The sequence below is a fragment of the Pseudomyrmex gracilis genome, unplaced genomic scaffold, assembly GCF_002006095.1.
Source record: "Pseudomyrmex gracilis isolate BER0280 unplaced genomic scaffold, ASM200609v1 scaffold_96, whole genome shotgun sequence".
In the NCBI taxonomy this organism is placed as follows: Eukaryota; Metazoa; Arthropoda; class Insecta; order Hymenoptera; family Formicidae; genus Pseudomyrmex; species Pseudomyrmex gracilis.
Window position 1 is genome coordinate 399,062 of NW_018020680.1, and position 23,624 is coordinate 422,685.

Sequence of the window (23,624 nt, forward strand, 5' to 3'; positions counted from 1 at the left end):
TGGCTACTCACGAGAGATGGTGAGGAAAAGGGGAGATTCGAGTGCGCGCTTTTCTTTTTTTTTTTTTTTTTTGGATGTGCCTGCAGAACGAACACGCAAAATTCGTACGTGAAAAATGCAGCTTTTTTTAAAAAAAAAAATTCTTTTTACTGGGACATCGATCGAAGCCTAATTAATTGATTCGGTGCGCGCAATGTGCGCACGAACATATGACGAGCACGTTGGCGAGTTGAGCCTGTTGGTGCATTTGCATCACTGCAATTAGCCCGTTTTGTAGCTCTCCGATGCTCGGTGATGCCTGAGTTGAGTTTTCTATTTTGATATCAGCCTACGATGAATTAAGTAGTTAATCCGATCAGCTGATTCGAACAGAACTTTTGACAATTATGAAATTACGTAATTATATGACAGTTATTTATACAAACACATTATAATAATCAGTTTCTGTGATTCTACGCGTCGTTGGTTCTTACTTAAATTTAAAAATAATTATTGGCATAATTATGATAATAATTAACAATATATAAAATTTACGTTATTATTGTGTAAAAATTAAAAACACAGCGATAACACGTATCCAAACAAAACAACATTTTTAATTTTGTTATTTATTTTATCGAGATTAATTTCGAGGTTTGCAACAAAATGTGAAATACGATTACGCGCGCGGTAACGTGGTGATTTAATTCTTAAAAATGTTCTCTTTGCCGCTGGAATATGCAAAAATGGCAAATTATGCGAAAACTAGCGAATCTGCCAAGTAGTAATTTTGGAATAAATGAAATCGGGCTAGAGAGCTCCGTGTTGTCGACGCATTTACGTGCACAATTCATTTTCTTTTTTAATTTTGCACACGAGCTTTCTGTACTACGACCGCAACGAGCACTCTCACATAAAGAATCTTCAAGTGTACAGTTTGTGTGGTCGTGTGTGTGTGTGTGTGTGTGTGTATATTATGTACATAAGTTCGAATTAATATTCTTATACTTATAAACGTTATATACATTTCTTAAATAATGAAAAAAAAATATTTTTTTAACTACGAAATTCTTTCAGTAAAGTTTTCTCTGTGATACTGCACGCGTACAAAGATAATTTGACACATTGGATTACAAGAAACAACAAACGTTCCGAGAGAGGAGATAAAACGTCTCTCGTAAATTCTTTGAAAAACTGAGCGTAGGAGTTAGTCCAAAATTTACTTTTCCGCATCGGCGCTTAATAAGTCCAAGTGAACTTTTCACGTGAGATCGAACCTTAACGCGCGTCTATCAGAGGATTACCAGATTAATTCGCGACTCGCTAGTCTCTTTGGTACGTTCCTATCCTAGCCTAGCGCGCGCGGAGTTTTCCTACTTTCCGGATCTATCACACGGAATAAGACGGAAGTTGGCAAACGTGGGGAATGGAAATCAAATTAAAAAAGAGGTTGGATGGAAATTTCGAGATGAACTGCCGTCGCCTCGTCGATTCGTTTTGACGACCCGGCCGTCGCTCTTGCTCGCTCGACTACGTTCATCACCTTTGAAGAGTCACTTTTATTTACGCTTGCTTTAACGATTTGCTAACGAGGTTCCGACAGCCGGCTAATTTGCTTTTGTCAGTGAGAATTAATGGATGTTTATTGGCGCGTCCGATCTAATTATTCGACCTTAATTATATCGCGTTCCGTCTTTTCAAATTAGCAATTACACGTGTTTCACTGTGATTATACGTTATTAAACGAAAAAAGAAATTAAAAACACAAAAAGTAACTATCGTCCAATTTTTTGCGAGAGTTTTTTTTCATCGCGCGCGCGCAATAACAAATCTAGAATTTAATTGAATTTTATCTATCAAAGATCTCTCTTCGAAATTGAACACTCGTAACGCTCGGCAGAAAAATCTTTGCTCGCGTTTATCGCGTATGCAGATTTATTTTCTAAATTTAAACAAAATAGACTCTTCTGTATAAAAAAATATACGTCATACAAGTAACAGTTCGTTACATGCATGAGCAGCGAAGAGGTTTCTTTCTGAAATTTTATCTGTTGCGTGTCTTGTTGAAATTGCACGAAGATAGAAAAGCGTTGCGAGAGAAAACTCACTAGAGCTACTTTGCGTGCGTGTGTGTGTGTGTGTTTGCAACAAAGAGCTGTGCTTTTTGTTTTGCGTTTCGAACTCTCTTCTGGCAATTTGGCCGCGGCGTCCGATTGCGCGCGAAAATCGAAAGGCAATCGGATTAATTCCGAGTCGACTGCCGTGCCTCTCTTCGCTCTCTTTTCCTTCGTTCTCGTGGCCACGAAGAATAGACAGGATAACGAACAGCGCGCGAACGACGCGGAAGACAAATAGCGACTTGTTTATTTGCCGTGTCGGGGAGTCTTCAGTTGGCGGTCTAACAGAGAAATGAAGCTCGAATAATAGCGTTTGAAGAATCTTCGCAAAACCTGCGCGAACACATGTTGCAACTAGAGAGAAGTATATTTAGAAAACTAAATATTAAAAGAGAAAATATTTTTGCAAACCAAAAAAATTCGTACTATTTTTTATCAATTTATTCTACACACATTATTCACAGAAGAGATGCATGTAAACTGAATATGCGTTCGGATGAAAAACGCGTGTGACAGAATAACGTTAAACGTTCAACTATTTTGTAAATACGTTCGCACGGAGATCACATGTCAGATAAAATTACGTTACATTTCACTCGAAACATTTTCGTTTCGCAAAAAAATTTTTTTTAATTCGAGCGTGTGTGTACTAATGAGTGTGATGTTAAATTATTCGCGACTATATAGAGTAACGAGCTCCTCTCTTTACTCGGATAGATAACTTTTTAATAAAAACAAATAGTTTGCGCGCGGACGTACGTACATACATACGTAGAATATTGTTCAACATTCAGCTTAAATTATTTGACGTCCCGAAATTCGTCGCGGCATCAGCAAATTCGTACACGGAATAAAAAGATCCGAGTTAGTTAGCCCAATTAGCGCGACCATTAATTATACGTCGTTGCTGTATATATACATATATATATACTTATATACATGGTGTGTATTTGTAGTTGGAAAACTCGTTTGAAAATTGTAGAAAATAAGTTAGCGATGTTTCCATATTTAAATTAAAAGCTTTCGGTTCAGTTTAATACGCTCTTCCATCCGTGTGTTTTCTCTCTTGAAATGTCAAAAGTCATCGGATAAAACCTATTGAACCTATGTTTTGATATGAGATTTTTTTTTTTTTTTTACAATGTGTACGTGTGTGTAAATTTATTTCCGCCGTGATTAAAACGTAAAAACAAAAATTGAGAAAATGTTTTTATCTCGTTTTTCAATTGTCTTCGCATCTGAAAAATCAATTTTTTTACGCTTGTCTTTCAATTATTATTTTCACATCGCTTTCAGTCTCGATAAATCCTCTTTTAATGTAGTTATTATGAGATCTCCCGTCCAAAATCTGCCGCGTAATTGCGAAAATGATTAAAATGCGGTTGCAAGATCAAACAAATTAGAGAGATTGCGTATCTATGACAAATTTGTTCAAAGAAACGCTTTCGGTTAAACATGCGTTTTCGAAAGGCGTGCAGATGTGCTGCAGCAACTGTTACACGAATAAATACACACACACACACACACATCGCGATGCGAAAGTACAATATGATAGCACTGAAATTTCGTCTTTTTGTTTCTCGCGCTTAATAATTTATAATTCATTTCATTGTGAAATTAAGTAGTTAATCAAATCGAGATTGCTTAAGACATAAAAAATAATAAATTCAAGTATACAAGTTGTTGCAATACTTCGACAATTTATTGTCCGAAAGAAAGAGACACATAATCTAAATATGAAGAAAAAGTAATTACCTTCTCGCACCTATTTTATTTTTGCCAAACATAAAAGAAGAAATACTTTTAAGTGAGAAGAGAGAAATGTTGCTTGTTTTCTCTCGGATCGTTGATGTTTCCGCAATTCGACAACCGAAAATTTCATCGATATAGACGAAACGTCGGAAATCGCGTCTTCCGCGACTTTTGGGACATCCTGTAGGGAAAGGAGCGCGCGCGGGGGAAGGGACGAGCGGTACTGTGGGATGAAATCAATAATACGCTTCCATTGAAAGCGGCCGCCGATGTCCTTATGGTCTTACAGGGGGGAGAATGTTGTATCGGACCGGCGTTTGCGCCTGGTTTAACGACCTAATTACCCATCCTTTCGAGGAACACTCCAATCTCGAAGATGCGCTTGTGTGATTAGCGCGATGGAACTGATACTCTCTCCCGTCCGTGAGCACACGCCATCGAATATCTGAAGCACGTACATCAATCTTCCCGCCCGATGCAACACGCTATCGCGGTGGTATCAGTTTTCTTAAGGCAGAGGAAGGAGAGCGCATCAATTCGTATCGGTAAAATCTCCCGAAAATATCTTACCGTCCGAACGAAATTTCGAACGGGAATCCCGCTTGTTTATTATTCCGTTATCGATTCCAGGGGTGGGAAAGGGAGAATAGTTGCCGGGACCGCCGGGAATAATTAAGGGATGCTAGGTATATGTGCGCGCGCGCGCGCGCGTGTGTCTGTATGTGTGACATCACAATATTTTTGGATAATACAATTAATGCTCGTCGCGTGCTCATGAAAGTTGAAGCTATTTATTTCGACGCAGAAAAAAAAAGTTATTACAAAATCATTTATTTATATCGGGTTTGATTATCGGCAATGTGTACTTTTTCGTACAATTATTTTCGGACATTATTGCAATTTGGTCTTAACGTTTTTTAAAATTGTCGATAAACTCACGTTGTACCGCAAAGGTACTGCATTTTTTTTTTTTTTTTATTTTGTTTCATCTGACGCAGAATTTATTTGTAATAAATTGAAATTAAAATAAAAACGACAGGGGTTTACTTTTTATTTCACATCTCTCGCAATATTACTGAAAAGATCGTAGTGTGTATGTGTGAAAGAAGATAGACATTTATTCATGCGGATACGGGCGCGTGCACGAGACTTGTTTCAATTTCCGCGGAGCCCGCAGCAATTTTAATAGTTTGCGAAGTACATGTCGACTTCTTTTGCGCGGACAACTGCAATTTGCAAGTCGATATCGGTCTCCGCGAGAGAGTTCATACAAGCCGCGCTTTAACCGCATAATGCGCCAATCCGATGAAGATGACTGAAAAGTATTCGCGTATCAGTAATTAGAGCCGCGTCTTGGACGCGGTCGAGAGCGACTTGTTCGTGCCGCTAGATATGGGTCATGAGAATTTTATCGATTTCATCGTTGAAAAAGATGAGCACCGAGAACAGGACGTGAGTTCCTGTTCGCGGGATACAACAAATATTGATTTCTCATGCGAGCGGTTTTTAAATGCTTTTTCCTATTTCTCTTTTTAAGCATGTAATAATGAAAAGTATACGTACGCGCGCGCGTATATATATATATACGAGACTGGCTCGCGAGAAGATTCCGTTGAAATAATAATCAACGAAGACAATGAATTATTTATGTTATATTAGTGCGCGTGAAGGTAGATGCGTGGTTGTTGAAACCACGTGTGTGAAAGCAAAACACATGCAACGATTACAAATTAATGCATATTGCGGAGATGCGAGAGTGCAAGATTGTTATTTGCACGAGTCGCCATTAACGCAGTTATGGTTTAGTAATTTACATAACGTCCACTTTTCAATGTATCATTTTTATACGCTTTTATTATTTTTACAAATTACAAATTCGACTATAAAATAAATAAAAACATAAAAATTAATAAAATAATTAAATTGTTTATTTAGTGCGAAAAAAGAGAGACATTTAGAAAACACGATCAAGTAGATAATAATGTTGAAGCGGTATTGAAAAATGTATTACTTGCGCCAACAACGTGGCAAATGAAAAATATTCGTATGTCGAGTTCTGCGAATTATGTACACACACACACACACACGCACACACACGAAATTCAGAATAAATTACTTTATTCTAATCAAATCGTACGATATTACACAATCGCAATTTTTTTACGTTAAATCCAGAGACTCAGTGATTCCTCACTTCAATTTTGTCCGATGAATTGCCTCTTAAACCAAGAGTCGCTGTGAGAGAAAAGAATAATAATAGCGCGGTTGTATATAATAGAATTATGCTTTAATAAGTAATTAATCTGCATGAAATTACGGGCGATCAATCGTGAGACGGAAAATCTCACTCGCGGATCGCGCTCGCGGATATTTAACCGCAGCAACGTATATTTAATCGATAGCGCGGGTGCGCGCGCGCGCGCGCGAGCGAGCGAGCGAGCGAGCGAGTGATGGGGGTAGATATATATTCATAATGCAGCAACCTGCAAACGTGTCGAATCGTGCGGCGATCTGTAATAAATAGATAGCTCGTATTTCAATGGCTACTTTATCCCGACGGGTCAATAATGCATTTTAGCATCAGCTAAACCCACAGAGATTGTCGGCAATATGACGTCTCGATTAAATAACGATGACAATTAGCGCTCACGTTTCGTGTTTGAGGGATAATTTTCTCTCGTTTTGTGTCAGAAATAATTCTCGTGCTCTAATGGAAATTGTCGAAGAAAAGCGTAAATTAATTATCGATATCGGAATAAGAATCGAAGTACAAAGCGAGAATTCAGTTTATTTATTATTAATTTGACAGAGCACGCACACAGAATTCACGTCGAAGAGATTACAAAGTTTTTCTCTGATCGTAAAGAAAACTAAGGGTTCGATCTAAGTTTTTGGATTTAATCCATCATTTTAATATATATATTAATATATATATACATATATATATATATTAATTATTTTAATATATATTTTAATATATATATTAATTTAATGTGATATTAATGTAACATTATATTGAATTAATGTTAATTTAATTAATTAATATTTTTAAATGTCAGTGTGGAAGCGAGAAAAGAACACGATTTTCCGCAGGCAAAAACGTTTCGCAATCGTCACTTGGAAGAGATTGGGACAAAAAACAAATCATCATCTAAATAGATTTCTTAATAATACGAGCAGAGGTTAAATTAAAGAGCTACTGCATATTTTGCGACCAACAGTATTCGCGTTTTAACCATTTCAGCTGACAAAGTGTCAGTTTCACGTTGCGGCCACGTCGGGTCGCAGCTTGATGTACACCTCATGCGTTTTGCCCCAATTACCGGAGGCGTTCTATTTAACACCGTGGCGAGACCTCATTTCAAACACTTTTTTTTTCTTTTTTCTTTTTTTTTTTCTTTTATTTTTAACAACAATTTTGCGTGTGTGAATCACAACGATTTTACTTTCATTTGTGGCGCGCGTCCGTGAACATTTTTGCGCGCGAACAGATTGTTTTAAATTTCGCTTCTCGCGCGTTCGAACAAATCGATGCTCTTCGAAAAAAAAACCGGTTTGGAGCGAAACCGTTTAATTGTAAACAACAATAACGAAAATGAATAGAATGTATAAAAAAAAATAAATATAAGAATAAAAAAGAATAAATACAAGAGAGAGGAGAAAGTTGTGAAAAATAACAAAAAAATAATATTAGTTTATCATGCGCAACATATGTTTTTATTGCAACAAAATAAAAACGGATAGATTTGTAAAAATGTTAAATGAAATGATAACATGTGTGAGACAAAATTGTAAGAAAATAATTACTGATATAACACATCTTTTGGTAAGTGACAACCTATAATATCGCGTATTCCCAAGAGATTCACCGAGTTTGCGAAACGTTCTTGGCATCGCCTCAACTGTCATCTGAACAAACCCGGATGGTATTTCGTGCTTCAGATTGCGAGACACAGGCTCGAGAGGGTTGATGGTAACAATATCTTTTGCTCGCGCTCATAAACCGCCCGGGGGGGAGGGCGGGAAAATGTTTTCATAGAAAATTAGGAAGAAGAAGTGGCGGGATAGAGCGCGAGACGATGGCTCGGACAGCAATTCGTGTTGGTGATGGTTACATGATCATCTACTATAGTCGTCCGGGAGCTTGAGGGGGTTGCAGGATTCAATCTAGCGGGATTACTCGCGGCTTGCCGTCTATCGTTCGCTGTCGCCCCCTACGTGCCGCCATCGGTCTATCCTGGAATTCAACATCATGTGTCAACACGCATCCTCTTTCCGTCTCCGCGTCCGACCATAGACTGTCTTAATCCACTGCGCGTCGAAATGTTATCGTGCGATATTAAATATGCTATTTTTTGGAGTATTTTTGCTATTTTTTTTTGTTAGGGCATACTCACTTTTAAACGACGAAATGTTTTTTCTTTTTCTCATTTTTTTACATTTTATTTTATTTGTAAGCTCACGTACGTATCAAACGCTCGAAATAATATTAGATAAAAAAACTTTTTTCTCTTTGACGCAAAAAAATTCCAACGTGTATTAATTACTTTCTTGTACACTGTATTTGTGCAAAATAATCTCAACGACAATATTCTCTCGAAAGAAATAATTTTATTGCTACACGTGAATCTATTTGTTACACCTGCAAAAGAGCGTGACAAATGCGGGAAGCACGGGTCACGTAATATATGCAATTGCACGTTGTTTCGGTTAATTTCGAGACTGCATAAACGATAATTACACAGTGCTACAATATTTGTTTCGAAATCTGTTTCTCGATATGCTTTCACGTGTGCTCATTCGCTGCTAATTACAATGGCATCCAATATTAACCTCCGCCAACATAGGAAAATCCGAAGCATATTTACGGCCTTTCCTCATTGGGAAACCCCTTAATTCTTTTGCAATTAAAAATTGATTAGCAAATATTTTGTCAATTCATTATGGCGTAATAAAATTCATTTTTCACACACACACACCCACACACACGATATTCGATTCGATAAACAGCACAAAAACAACATCACATATTTACATTGCATTTATTTATTTTCCGTATTTAATGTTCCTTGCACGAGTTTACGTGTATACACCGAGAGATACGGGGAAGGGATCGATTACTGTTATTTTACAAACTTTATTTGATGAAAACCACGCAAAAATTTTTTTTTTTTTTTTTTTTTTTTATAGACGCAACGGTTTTGGAGCATTATCCGCTTAGTTGCTCCGATTTAAAAAACAAAAAAAAAAAAAAAAATACTCTGCAAAACGGATTTACGGACTGTGCGGTATTCCTGAGGTCATTGAGAAAAATTCTCTCGTTTCCCGATGACGCTTGTCGTCGATGTGAAATTCACGCCGGATGCCAACGGCGAGAATACAAATCTGCCGTTTGTTTCCCGCACTGTGTGTGTGTGTGTTGTTGCTGCTCTCTTTTTGCAGAGAGACTTCACTGTACGCGGTTATGATATCGAGCTTGTGATAGGGTGAAGGATCAGCAGCGCGCACGACGTAGGACATAAATCTCGCGAGATAAAAATTGCAACGTCAGAGGATCCGATATTCCACGTAGTACGAATAGTCTAATGCTGAACATCACCGATGCACTGGCGCGATCCATTATTCATCACATTATTCATTTCAGTATATTCTGATACAGTTAAAGAGAAAAAGAAAGAGAGAGAGAAAGAGAGAGAGAGAGAAAAAAAACAAAACTATTGTAAAAAAAATTTATGGAAAAAAGAAGAATCTTTGAAACAGAATTTGTTTTGAATGTTTGCAAATAAAGTGCATGTAAATTCTGTTCCATAAAGTTCAATATTTTTTCTTAATCAAAATTTATTCTTGACGTATGTGTTTACACATACATACACACGTACATACACAGCTCTATGTTGTGAATAAAACAATTCTAATAAGGAGTAAGATCGATAAAATTAACAGAGTCAAGTGACACAATATATATTTGACATTTTGTAATATATATAATAATGTTTACAATATAATAATTACCGAAGGTATTTATCGCGCGTGACGCATTTAGTATCGCGCGCTGTATATGTGAAATATATATTTCAAAAAGTGACGACACAGATTTGCGACGCACGAATGTCGATGTGCGTTACGCCGGTAGAAACCCGAGTACGGGCTCACTGCGGTATTACGAACGATCGAAAGAGGCACGCGATTTTAATCCTCTCAACTGATTAAAAATAGAGGGTTCTTAGCGAGCCCCATACTTTTTGGATAGTTAAACCGTAAAATCTTATAGCGTACATAAAATTCCGGGGCGAATTGTACCATTTTATTATTTTAGTATTTTTTTTTCCCTCCCGATTTTCTCTGCGGTTCTAACTGAAATTGTTTGAAATCAAAGAAACAAAAGAAGATCAGCGGGAGTGAACGAAACTACTCTTACTTGATGATTTCCGAGAGATGCAAAGCGTTAATTAGACGCTAATAACGTTTGAGAAATGTGCGCGAGTGTCGCTTCATTTTGACGAGAAATATTGTCAACGTTAAAGAAAGTTTCTGCAACTAGAAACGCAAGTTATGCATCGTTACGGCAAAAATTTGCAAAGCAATCAGAAAATAATTGAATTCGACCGATGAAATGGAACATGCTTTTGGCATACATGCGCCGATAACTCGAAGCGCCAACGTAACATAACTTTTCGCGCGCGCGATATATATATATACGCATCCAATATCAATTTTATCCTCATCGACTCTTTTCTCTCGAATAAGTATACGCATAAAAAACATTCCGATATACAAATCACGGTGTATATAAATCCGACTTAATCGAATGTGAATCCTGCGCGCGATGCATTCGATATTTTAAATTCTTTATCCTCGATAGAGCTCTTGTTTTTTTTTTTTTCGATTCTCTCGACTTTCGCGTAACAATAATAATAATAACAAACATTGTTCGGCAAATTTAATAATGATTTACACAATTCTCATTAACTGGCTAATACATAAAAATTATCACAGTATTATATATTCGAGTGCGTGTATTTTGAGCGACTTCATTGTGGAAAAATTTATGATAATTAATTACAAAGGTTAATTAAAAAGGTTTATTAGCAATTACGCGATTTAAATTAAACGTAAATTTGAATATTGTCAGAGGAAAATTGCGATGTGATTTTTCTGATGCGGAAACGTTTTGTTTGTCGTATCTAAAATACAACAAATAATGTTTATATTCTATTTTAGATATGATGCTATAATAAATGATGTTTATTTGTTTATGCTGCGAATGACGTAGAATAAAGAATGAATTCAAATCATTTACACAATGATACGTCATTATAGTTATTAGTAATCAGAATAATTTACTGATCAACAATTGCCGTGTGCTTTCTCTCGGTTGCAGGGCGACACAAAAAATGCCATTGAAACCTCGATCACATCGTCAGACGATTGTCTCCGTAGTTCTTTGTACTCGAAACTCGTGTAACGTCATTCATCTTCCCTTCGAGTCGAACTCGCGCAAAATTCGAGCAGCAAGCAAAGAAGGATGTAATTTAATCTTCGCCGAAACTTGGACAGAGTGACGTGACATGAATAAAGTACACTGAGCGAATCGAAGTGGATCGTTGATGCTTCATCGATGGCGGAAGCGTAAAATGCGTCGTGTCCAGCCGTTGGTCTGAAGATGCTGGTGGACGACTGCGGCGGTGGAATGGGGTGGACTACGGCCAGTATGCGCGGAGGTTGGTCCACCCCGGCAGGATGCAGAAATTCGGCCATGAGCTTCGGCGGCAGCGTGCCGTCCTTACACCCGACCGGCTCGATAAGATCGCTGCGCTCGCAACATTCGATGGTGAGTGAGAAAACTCGGTCGGCATTGATTTATTATCAGTTTAAACAAATTGAGTCTGATGACGATGATGATCATTATTATTTAGAAAATTGCTTGTTTACACAAGCGCAAATTTGACGCAGAAAAAATAAAATTTTATTTTATTTTTTTAAATTAAAATTTTTTAATCGAGACAGTTTTACATTTTTTAATCGATATCTCATAAATTTTCGCGATTATAAAAGAGACGTGAATATAAATTTGATATATTATAATATACTATTATAATATGCAAAAGAGTATTAAAGCGAGAAAAATATGACATGACACCTTTATTATATAAAATCAAGCGCATCCCCCTCGTCACTTCACATATGATGCACTATTAGACAAATGATATATTTTCCAGAAGATACTTGAAGTCTAGTGCGCGATAGTTCATGTGTGACGTGGCAATAAATTTTGATAACAAGCAGTGTGCGTTATTACGTAGCTAACGTCAACGCGGGAGCAATATTTCGTAACAATAATAATGAACACGGTGATCGTCGACACGGATTTCACTACACATCCTGCTACCACCCTTCTCTCTCTCTCTCTCCCTCTCTCTCTCTTTCTCTCTCTCTCTCTCTCTCTCCTTCGCAAGAGCGTCGAAGATTTATCTCGCTTGCAGGTTCCGCCCGAGACACCACGAAGATGCATACATTGTCATCCGGTACATGTACCCAGCACACCCAATAATTACATGCAACACCCTATGCAGTACTACACGCCGACTCATTGCATGGAGGGTCAAAACGGCACGTATCTGCCGCATCGCGGGAGTTCGTATCACGGCGGTGAGTTTGCTTTAACTTTTCCGAGAAGTAACATTGCGGATGCGAAGCAACGAATCGGTTCCGCTAGAGAAAAGAGGCTTTCCACGTTTTCTCGAGCGTCGTTTTATTCCGAGGCTGCCCGACACACACAGCCTCGGTGGACAGGAGGAGGGTTGAAAGAGAACAGCGCATCGAAGGGGAGGAGAAACCAACCATTCGCCCTCTCCTCTCTCGCCGCAACCGATTCATTGCTCCGCAAGCATGCAGATTCGGTGTCCGCGCAAACAAGCGCGCGCGTTTGGTCACAGAACAGAAACTCTAATATCCGAGAAGGGCTGTTATGCAGATTAGAAATTTTACACTCCGTTAGAGTTCTGGATTTAAGAAACTTTTTAATTTCTCTCAGTTAGTTTATATATCACACACGGCACAAATACAAATATTCCGCTCTGTTATTATTATATCGCGATGAGAAATTCGAATGTAATTTATATTAAAATTATTTCGTTTTGTACACATACAAAGCAAAATCATCGCTTTGTTCTAATATTTAGATAATTTAATTAAATAAATCTTCTAATTAAATGAGAGTCAACAAATTAATTAAATTTACTGTTAGAGACTAGGTATTTGCGCAAGATAGTGCATTATATGAGCCAACGTCGGATTTGGCTTTTCACAATCTTGATATTAAATGTATCATACACCTATGTTTCACATAAAATTCGAATTCAATGTGCGCTAGAAGAGTATATTTCATAGATTTCGTTACGTATATATAACATATTAAACTAGCGCTAACTGCTAGATGTTTAATTAAATTAAACGAGCCGAATTAATTCACATTAATTTTAATTCAAGCGGCATATCTGTTAAACGAGCTTGTAATAGTATGTGTTGCAAATCGTGCGTTGTATGCCTAATTTTTCGATTGAAAATTTACGTTGCGAATTGAACAGTGGATTTTATTACGTATAATTCTGTAATTTCATTCTTTTTAATTTATTTTGTTTTTTTAATTTCCTATGTAAAATGTTATCTTGAAACACAAATGTGGAACTCACGCGCGTTTCCAAACGAAATAACTTTTTTTTTTTTTTTTTTTACGTCGAGGTTTTAAAGAAATATCGCACAATTCTTAGGTAAATTTTTTCTCACAGTTTTTTGTTACTTTTCTAAATTTTTTTTCATGCTGGTTTTAGTACACAATACGTTATCGATCTTCTATCGATAATTTCGGGATTTCGAAGCAAAGTCATTGCTGAGGTATTGTTTTCTCTCGACGATGAAAGCCGAAAAAAAATAGGGCAAGGTAGAAAAGGTTACAGAGTGGGAAACAGTGGAATAACAATCAATCCCACTTAACGGCGCCGAAAAGGTACCTTGAAAATTTCGAGCTTGGATGTATCGTCGAAAGGAGTGTCTGTCAAAAATATAGGTCAACCGTTGGTTTTTTCAGTTTCTCGACAAAAGTGGATCTCGGTAGTTAGTCCGTATTGTAATATCGTACCTCATCGGAGTTTCTTTGTTCAAAGAAAATTATCACACAATGAGCAAGAAAATCCACAATGTTTGCTCGTTTTATTCATTAACATCTCCGAATGACGAGAGCGTATGAAAAATAACGAACGACTCGCGGAAATCAATGAGATATGGAAATAAATCGGGATAGAAGTTACTTGTATCTTGAAAAAAGAAACAAATTTTTTGTGTGTGTGTGTGTGTGTTTCTTGAATTTACGAGGTTTATAATATTTTTCGTGTTTTTTTGCAATATTTGCAAATTAACTAAGATTTTTAATGGATTTATTGTGCTTTGTCTCGATGTTTTTCAACACGATGTTTTTTGCTCAGATCGCTCCGCGAAAATGGAGCCGTGATTTTGCTAAGGATGCTGCATGTTTGCGAGAAATGCGAACATGCCACATCTTTTCTAGCATTCTAAAGGCGCATCTCTCTCTCTCTCTCTCTCTCTCTTTCTCTCTCGTAACTCGTCTCACGGCAATTTCGTTCCTGGCACCCAGAGACACCCTCGACAATTTTTATGTCTCGTATCATTTTCGGCGAAATATCTCACGTCACGTTTTGTCTTCTTTTTTGTCCTTCTCGCATTCTTCGCTCCTTTCATTCCTTGTTTTCATTATGTACCCGGGGTAATGAAGAATTTCGTCCTCGTTGCTATAATTTGCCTTCCTACGAGACGCGACGTCTCGTTATTGGTGACTAAGGCGCGGCGCGGCGCGGCGTGCGCGCGCTGTACAAATAATCTTCTCCTCTCCTCTATAAATAGTTTTACACGCCGAACATTAATGAGCAACACAGAGCTCTCTCTCTCTCTCTCATGAAAACTTATCCACTTACGAACACGTTGCCGAGATTGAATTGGTAAATGCACTTTTGCCCGCACCGCGCCGCCGTGCACTGTGGCGCGATAACTTACAGCTCACGCCAAAGTGTCATAAACGAAGACCGGCGCGAATAAATCAGAAACAGCGCGAAACTAAAACTCGCAAATCCACAATTTTATTCGCATAAATAACAAAGTCAAACCTGCGGAATAATTAACGTTTCGTAAAATATCGTTTATATTAAGTTGTAAGGAAAGCTGCGTGTGAAAAAAGAAAAAAACAAATACATGTGTTGAAAATTTTTCTAACAAAGTTTGTTTTTTACGTACGCAAAGAAATGTTAATTAAAAATTTTAAAAGTTACTTAAAAATCTTGTTATTTATATTGAAAATTTTCACCGCCTGTTTAGAGAATACATGCACGTGTATCTGAGAAGAAATAAGAAAAAGCGATTGCAAATCGAAGTTACTCGACGATAATTGGCCGTTGAAATCGCAAGCGTAAATAACAATAACGGCGGGGTACTTGAATTCTATTCTCGCTGGAAAATGCGCGGCCAATGTGAAATCCAGGAGACGGTTTAACATTTAACGTTGCTAATGGAAAAGTTTATTCTTGCTGCGAGAAACGGTCGTTCCGCACACACACACACACACGCACACGCGTTACTCATAATTCAGTTAGACAGTTTCCTCGTGAAAGCGACGGGGTTGAATCTTGATGATTTTACGGGTCCGGTCTTTATTTCACGATCATCAACCTTTCTTTCTTTTTCCCGTGGTCCTTTGACTTTGGCGACTAACGTTACTTTTCGACCCTTTTAAAGGGTACATTTACCTATCTAACCTTTTCCTTCGCTTCCATTTTCCCCGCATGTCGTTTCTTTCAACTCGTTCCTTGCACCCTGTCTCATGCAAACGTCGCGGTCGTCGCCGACCACAGATTGTCGACGTGAACTCGTCTAACGTCGCTTGCATCGTAAAAAAAAAAAATTCGGTGCTTTTTGTGAAGCATCAGAAGTTTTAGAAATTAAAATGTTTCGGTTTAGAATTTTTTCTATGTTTATTGAACTCTTTAATGAAATCTCTTAACGCGTAGAGATTTACTTTAGATACTATTTTTAATTGAAAAAATAGAATTGTTTAAATCTTGAACATCACGTGCACGCGTGTATTGAAATAAAAATGTTAACAATTTTTCAGACTGATATTTCCTTCCAACAAGATTTTATAAAAATAAGAGTCTCAAAAAAGTGAGCGATGTTGAAAAAATAAAGTTAATACATCCGAGAAAAAGTGTGATAAATGAAATTATAAAAAGTAACTATGCATATTTCACGATTAATTTACGGTTTCTTTTTCAGACACTCGTCCTCGTTATTCATGCATAGACGGCGACGACGGCATGGGTGGTAACACGAACTGGGTTCTGAGCGACTTACGCAGCCTGCATCGTTGTGTGCCCGCGCTTCGTCGCACAGGTATCTTAAAAACGAGATAAAAACACAAACAAGTAAATAAACAATAAATTTATACCGGAATAGGAACACATGTGTGTTTTACCTCGTATTCCATTTATTTAAAATTCAAATAACACATGTGAGTTTTTTTAAATAATAAGTTTGTTGTGTGTTTATCTTTTATGAGGGCAAGAATATTATAGAATTCTCCTAAAAACTTTGTGAAAATAAAATATAACAATCGATTTGTCGATCTAGCACATTGCAACGTGAGAAAATACCGTGTTTGTTTTATTAAGGCCAAGAGAATTGTATAAAATTCCTAAAATACACGTAAAAATTTTTTCAAAATATACGTAAAAAAACAATCAATTTATCGATCTGGTATATTGAAATAAAGCGAGAAAAATTCTAGCTTGGAGGAAAATTTGAATTGAGAGACACGCGAAATATTAGAAATTCTGTTATTCTAATAAAAATGATCGATAACATTGAAATGACTTCGCAATTTATTTTCCAAATCTTCACGGAATAATCTATCTTTTCCTTCAGGCATAGACGTCACTGGAATGCGAACGCACTTTTATCCGGAAGGTGGCTGGGGTTGGTTGGTCTGCGCCGCCGGGTTCCTAGCCCTGTTGCTTACCACCGGGATGCAGCTCGCCTTCGGATTACTTCACCTCTACGCCGTGCGTCATCTTGGTAAGGTCTACATGACGGACATAGGTAAGTGTTACATTATTTTTTCAAGACTACGCGGGAAATCTTCGAACATATGCTATCTCACGGGCGCATTGGGGATGATCTTCTTTCTGAGATTTCGCGAAACACACATATTTTAATCATCGCAACATTCTGTGGTGGATGTTGCTTTGAAAAATGCGAATAGACAATTTTTGAAAAATTTTGATTAAAATGACAATTTGGATAGAAATTCGCTTTTTGTGAAAAAAAGCGAAGAAATTATCCGACACAGATGATTGCATATGCACGTGCTCTCATTCTGCAAAAAAAAATTGTGTTGTCTTTGGTAAATAATTCTTTATTTATTCGTGAAAAATAGCTGTTTGTTGAAACGAGCAGATTTGTATCTACATTTTAAACGGGCTCAATTCTGTTTTCGCGCACACACGTATTTCCGCGCAGTATACAGTATACGAAATGCTTCCCGGTGTTTTCCTAACAATTGTACGCGTGCGCGCGCGCGCGTCTCGCGTCGTGCGGTTCTCGCATTAATATTCCATCTTCTCGCCAGCTCGCTTTACACGCGCAGTGTAGACGAGGTGTACCGGATGTTTTGCACGAGGGATGCGCGACATTGCCTTGCACGGTTCTTCGAACTTTAATATGTACATTAAAGTCCTATTTCTTGGAATGGCAACTGTTGCCTATTTTTTTTTTTTTTTTTTGTAACGCCCGGAGGCAACAAATTACGACGTGACCGGCGTAACTCACATCCCAACGTTTTTCGAAGCGCAGTTTTCTGTTCTCGAAAAAAAACATAGATTTGTAACATTTCATTTTTCGATTTTACAAGTCGAAGTGTCGAGCCGCGAACAAAAGTTAATTTGAAGTATTTGTCTTGCGCTTTCAACAATCGCAAATTGGATTTCAAACGAAACTTTCATCAAGGCGAGGAGAAAGAAACAGATAGAAAGAGAGAGAGAGAGAGAGAGAGAGAGAGAGAGATAAAGAGATTAATTGAAAAATAAATAATCCCATTACTTGTGACCTTTATCACCACATTTCATTTATCAAGATTATTTAGTTTAAACCGGTCAAACGATGTGTTAATTATGCTTTTTTTTGTATCTTCACGCGCGACCTATATAATTTCAACATCTACAAATTATTTTTATTGCAATTGTAACAAAACAATTCGTGCTAAAGAGCAATTTATTAACGAAAATTGTATAATTATCTATAATTGCGAGTTCGTGCCAGTTATTTTCAAAACAATGTATTTTCATTTGCGTTTATATTTTACAATCATATTCCGTGTAAGAAGTATATCGACGCAAATCGACGGAAATTTAATAACTTTATTTATTCACAATTTTCTCATCCTTTTATTTCATGTAACGTTATTTCGTTTTCCGTCGAGAAAAATTGCATTATGGCTTTTATAACATCGACATTTCTGCGCTTAACCCACACACACACACACACACACACACGCACATACACTCACACACGTCTCACACAGCTCTGACTCGAATTTATATTTATTGTATGATAAATAAATCCACTCTTCAAAAATTCAGTTCTCCACAATCGGAAATTCAATTGATACGCGTATTGTGAAACTGTATTATGTGATACAACAAAGATTGCATTTTTCGGTTAAAGGAAAAAATTGACACTTGATATACTCGTTGTGTGTATTTTATTCAAAATATAAAAATTTCAAAAACTAATACAGAGAGTTTTGCGATTTAAAAGTTAAAACATTATAATATAAATACATTGTTTTACAATCTACGGTAACTGAAACTTTGATTCTGGTATCGAAATGATGTTATTGAAATTTGTTACTGTTTTTATTTTCTCTTTACATTTGCTCTTACATCGACTTGTGATAATGCGTTATCGGTATTCTAACAATCACATTCTATTTTGCGCAACAATGAAACTATTTAATCGATCGTATCGTCTTAAAATGAAAGGAATGAACTCTTCATTTATCGAGTTTTCGCAGACCCTCGAACGGGCCTATCCTGATCTGCAGGCTAAACGAGATGCTAAACTCGTTAGTGCGACTTATTTTCCTAACCAGCAGAGTGTTAAGGAGCACTTAATTTCCGCGTTATTCGATTAAAGGTTAAATGGCAAACTCTCACGCGGGCTAAGTTCGATCGACGAAGACGATGCTGCGCTCACACACATGTAAACACGCAATACGAACACACAGACATCGCGACATAATATACACACACGTACCAGGGGATAAAAGTGAAAGGTCTTTCCTCTTGACATGACATTTTTCCGACCTTAAAGTGATTAAACCAAAGAGTTGTGTGTGTTTATCGATCGCGTGTGTCTAGCGAAGTGAGCTTCCTCTTCCTGGTTTTTCGAAGAGACAACACGCGTGTCGCGTATTATATACGCGCGCTGTATTACGCGATAGTACGTAAATAGAGAAAAATTGCACTTTATACAGGTCGCAAGTGTGTTGTAATAATTAATTATTCACGACCGAGTTGACGCCGCCTTAGTTGCTCACCTCTATCAAGGTCGGAAGGCAATAAAATGTGAATATCGTAAAAAGTAAAGAAAATAAAATTATATAAAATATATATATATATATATATATACACGCGTTTATATTGATCACGAAGACGATGAATAAAGGTCATTGCGCAAGATATGTGCATAACTAAATCGGAAATGCTGACGTCAGACTACGCTATTTAAATTTACTTTTTCTTCCTTCATTAACATGCGTAAAGATAAAAATAAACGCGTTGTGTGTGTTACGTATGTTTTTCTCACGCCTTTACCTTTTAACACGTTCCGTGCCGGTCCGATTTTCGATGACTTTTCGTTCACGCAGCGTGGGTCGTATGCGTGAGTCCCACGCTTTCGAGACTACCAATTTTGTTTATGACATATGTTTCATATAATATTTCTACGATTGCAGAAATCGTTATTATCAAGAAAAAAGTAGTTAAATGTCCACGATGTAATAACTATATTGTATATATATGATATTTCGGCATCAATATGATTTTAGAAAATATTTTATAATAATGTCACACTCAATAGCGAAAATAGCACCATGGCCTAAACGGAAAGTCTATAGAGTGGGGCGTGTACGATCCACGCGGCATGGAACCTGTTAAACACACTCGAATCGAATTTGTCGTAATAGAAACTGACTTTTTCCATTTATTGAGTATATCCATTATGTTCGTCATGTCTTGGAAAAATTTTCCGCGAAAGCTTGACTTTTCTTTCTGAGAGAGGAAGAGAGAGAGAGAGAAAGAAAGAGAGAGAGAGAGAGAGAGCCGCGTAAAACGCGACATTCTGTTCCGAGGAGTATCTTGGGAAAGAGAAAACATTGAAGTAGAAAATGCCTGTGGCAAGATGATTTTAAACTTTATCTGTCCACCGCGAGTCGTCAATCGCTTACTTTCTGTAAGATCGCCCCGAACTATGTGATCACGCACATTTCATGCCACGAGATAAAAATCACATGAGACAAAACTCGTCAAACTCGATGCTCGATTGTGCCCGCGACATCAAGAAGCAAAAGTTCATCCTTATCGTTGGAACAAGATCGTCCATTTTACGGAGAAATCCGCGCGACGATCTTGACTTTTGTCTCTCATATTTCTCGAAATTCTCTGCGCGAGACGGTTTCTTACGAGGCGCGAAACGCGATAAAATAGTCCGAATAAAATTTATTGTAAGAATTCCTCTTCGCGCGCGTATCCTCGCGCCGCGTTCGGCATTTTTGATGACGCGGAAAAATAAAAAGTCCTATTTAGCTGATTTTTAACTAAAAAGAAGAGAGAGAAAGAGAGAGAGAGAGAGAGAGAGAGAGAGAGAGATAAAAAAACATTCAAAAAACAATTTGTAAAATTGTTTTTTACATGTTATACATAAGCTAAAACCGTTTGATATAAACCGATACGTCAGACTTCGTCGCAATCGCTACTTATCGGCGGAATATAAAAAAAAAAAAAAAAACAGTTTAAATTCCATCACTTATTAATACTCACAATCGGCCGTATTGACAATCCGCGGCATTCGTCGTCGTTCAATAACGTCGTCGGAATTATATTGACAATGGATATTGATCGTCTAGCGCAGTTCCTTCGGGCTGTGTTCTCCCAAGCGCAGTAGTCGCCCCGACGGAAGGCAACTCGGAGGATAAACCTTCACGTATCCGTCTTCGTACGATAATATCAGCGTGTTATTTGTCGTTTGAAGCTCGCGCGCGATCCCCTCACTTCTCGATCAAGAATTCTAAGCGACGTTCTATTTTGTATGCAAATAACTAAACTAAAACTATTATTATTGTTTTATTTTATTTCGTCTCAATGATAGTTCTACGTGTAAAATACAAAAAATGTACAACAGTATTTTTAATGCAATTAAAAAAAAAAAAAAAACATTAGTACACGCACAGCAATTTCAAGAACTTTTCACGAACTTGTTTGTATCTTGAATAAATTAATTTTTCAAATTAATTCATATTTTTTTTAGTTCTTGTAATATAAATTTTATAAAGTTTTAAGAAATATAAAACTTTACCGGGTGTTTGAGTACTTGAGAAAATTACGAAGTTGTGGATCATTTCATTTAACATAATACCCCCGTATAATAAAGTTGAATAACAATAAAGACTCACGAACAATTCTTTTGCTATTATAAACGGCGAATTTACTGCGAAAATTCGAACTACCGCATTAATGATCGGAGGAGGAGGTTTAATTTCTTGCGCGCCGCGATCGTTTACTTAGGATCCGGTGCTCTGAAAATCACACGATAATCTAAGCACGCCTGCTTGCATTAATTAAATTCGGATTACGAAACCTGGTACATTGGATCCGGTGCGTATAAGCCTGGTGTGGAAAAGCGGTTCTAGCCGAAGCGCGAGCGATGAAGTCTCGATTTCACCGATCTTCCTCCGAATAGATAACGTCCGTTCGCTCTTTAATGGCCTCTCCAATTCAGCTTTGATTATACCGCTGACATTCATTGACGATTGTTAAGTCGTCAATCAAGCGAGGATTTTGCGCAGCGAGGTGAAAAAGTAGGCCGTTAATCAATCAAGTCTGCCTCGCGTCTCTTAATGGCTCGTTGAAGTCGAGTTTTCTTTTAGGTCGAGAGTTCGAAAGTCAAAGGAGAGAAAGCGGTGCGAGATATTTACGAGTAAAAAACGTCAGTTTTCTGCAAAAAAAAAAAAAAAAAAACAGAATAAAAACATTTCAACAATAGAATATTGAAAAAGATTAATCTAATGACTTGCGTAACTTTCTCTCTCTCTCTCTCTCTTTCTCTATGGCGCGTTAAGTTTAACATAATTGAGACGCATATATAGATCGTATAAAGTTTCTCACCTTCGCTCTAAACTCTCTATCGTTACCGCATATCGTACTAGTTCAGGATTAACGCTACAATCACCCAAAACGATATCAAACTTTGTGTCGATTTACTTGCTCTCTTGAACGGCAGCTTCAAGCTTACTCAGAACTTCAATATACACAGCATTGCGTTCAGGAGTGGAAAATTGCTCATCTCCTGTTTGGAAGTGAGTTGTTGCCAACAACACCGTTTTCAAATAAGAAGTGATGAACGAGTGAGATGGGAAGAGAAGATAAAGAGAAAGAAAGAGAGAGAGAGAGAGAGAGAGAGAGAGAGAATTGGACGGATAATGGACGGAGAGTTTCAAGAATAATCAAGAGATGCTTTATTAATTATTGGTGTAATAAATGCATAATCCGGTCGGTTGTTGGTCGGGTGCGAGCCAACGCACACAATACATCTTTGCGGTTAGCGAAGAGTTATCGCATCTCGACAGAACACATTAAGATGTGTAATTTTAGCTAGGTGATTTAAATTTAGAATTTTACTTATCACGCAACGTTCTTCATTATTTCATGCTCGAAGTGTTTACGTGACGTTCCTCGATATCTCTATGAATAATTCATGTTCCCGCTATACGTTGCGATAATTCAACGGAAACCAGCCGAATTTGATAACGTTGTTTTCAGTGTGTAGCGTGAATTTTGAATTGTTGAGATTGTTCGCAACGTTTTTTTTTTTTTTTTTATTTTTCTTTTGTTTTAATATCACAAAATTCTCGAAAGTAATTTTACTTCAAATATTTTTGTTTGAAATTGAAAAATCTCGACGCGCAAAACTCAATTTCAAACACATTTTGCGCACGTATTTTGCGCGTATATTAGCGCGTTTTACATTATGACGTCGCGAAGACACGCGGTTTTGAAGTTGTTTCAAGTTTTAAGTCTCTGTTCTCTCCTCGCGAAGATTTTCATTACAACAATGTATTTTAGTTCAAATTACATATCTTGCGGTGTGTTATATATGTAATTTGTTTTTGTTTTTAAATTGTTAAAATGCGCGCGAGATATCTGAAACAAATGGAATTCGGAATGGAAAGGTGAGAATTTTTCGCGACGGTTGCGTGATCTTTTTCGATGAATGTCTGCCGCAGATACCCGATTGGGACACGGCACGGTCGCTCCTATACAAAGCCGAGAAGAGACGTAAGACGGCTGAAGCTTCGGGGATTTCTCCTTCGTGTGATATACTGCGATGCATCGTCGCGCGTGTAGCTTGATGCACGTAGAGAGAGAGCTAGGAGGGAAT

The 23,624-nt window shown here is 37.4% G+C and overlaps 1 protein-coding gene across 1 annotated transcript in view; it reads left to right on the forward strand.

The window, feature by feature from the left end:
• Positions 1-23,624, forward strand: part of LOC109855709 (monocarboxylate transporter 4-like) — a 72,852-nt gene that overhangs the window by 23,363 nt on the left and 25,865 nt on the right. Inside the window, exons 2-5 of the mRNA XM_020430232.1 lie at positions 11,230-11,679; positions 12,332-12,497; positions 16,188-16,304; positions 16,836-17,009. Coding sequence (XP_020285821.1) covers positions 11,512-11,679; positions 12,332-12,497; positions 16,188-16,304; positions 16,836-17,009 — 625 coding nt within the window. The 5' untranslated portion in view covers positions 11,230-11,511. The remainder of the gene's footprint in view (positions 1-11,229; positions 11,680-12,331; positions 12,498-16,187; positions 16,305-16,835; positions 17,010-23,624) is intronic.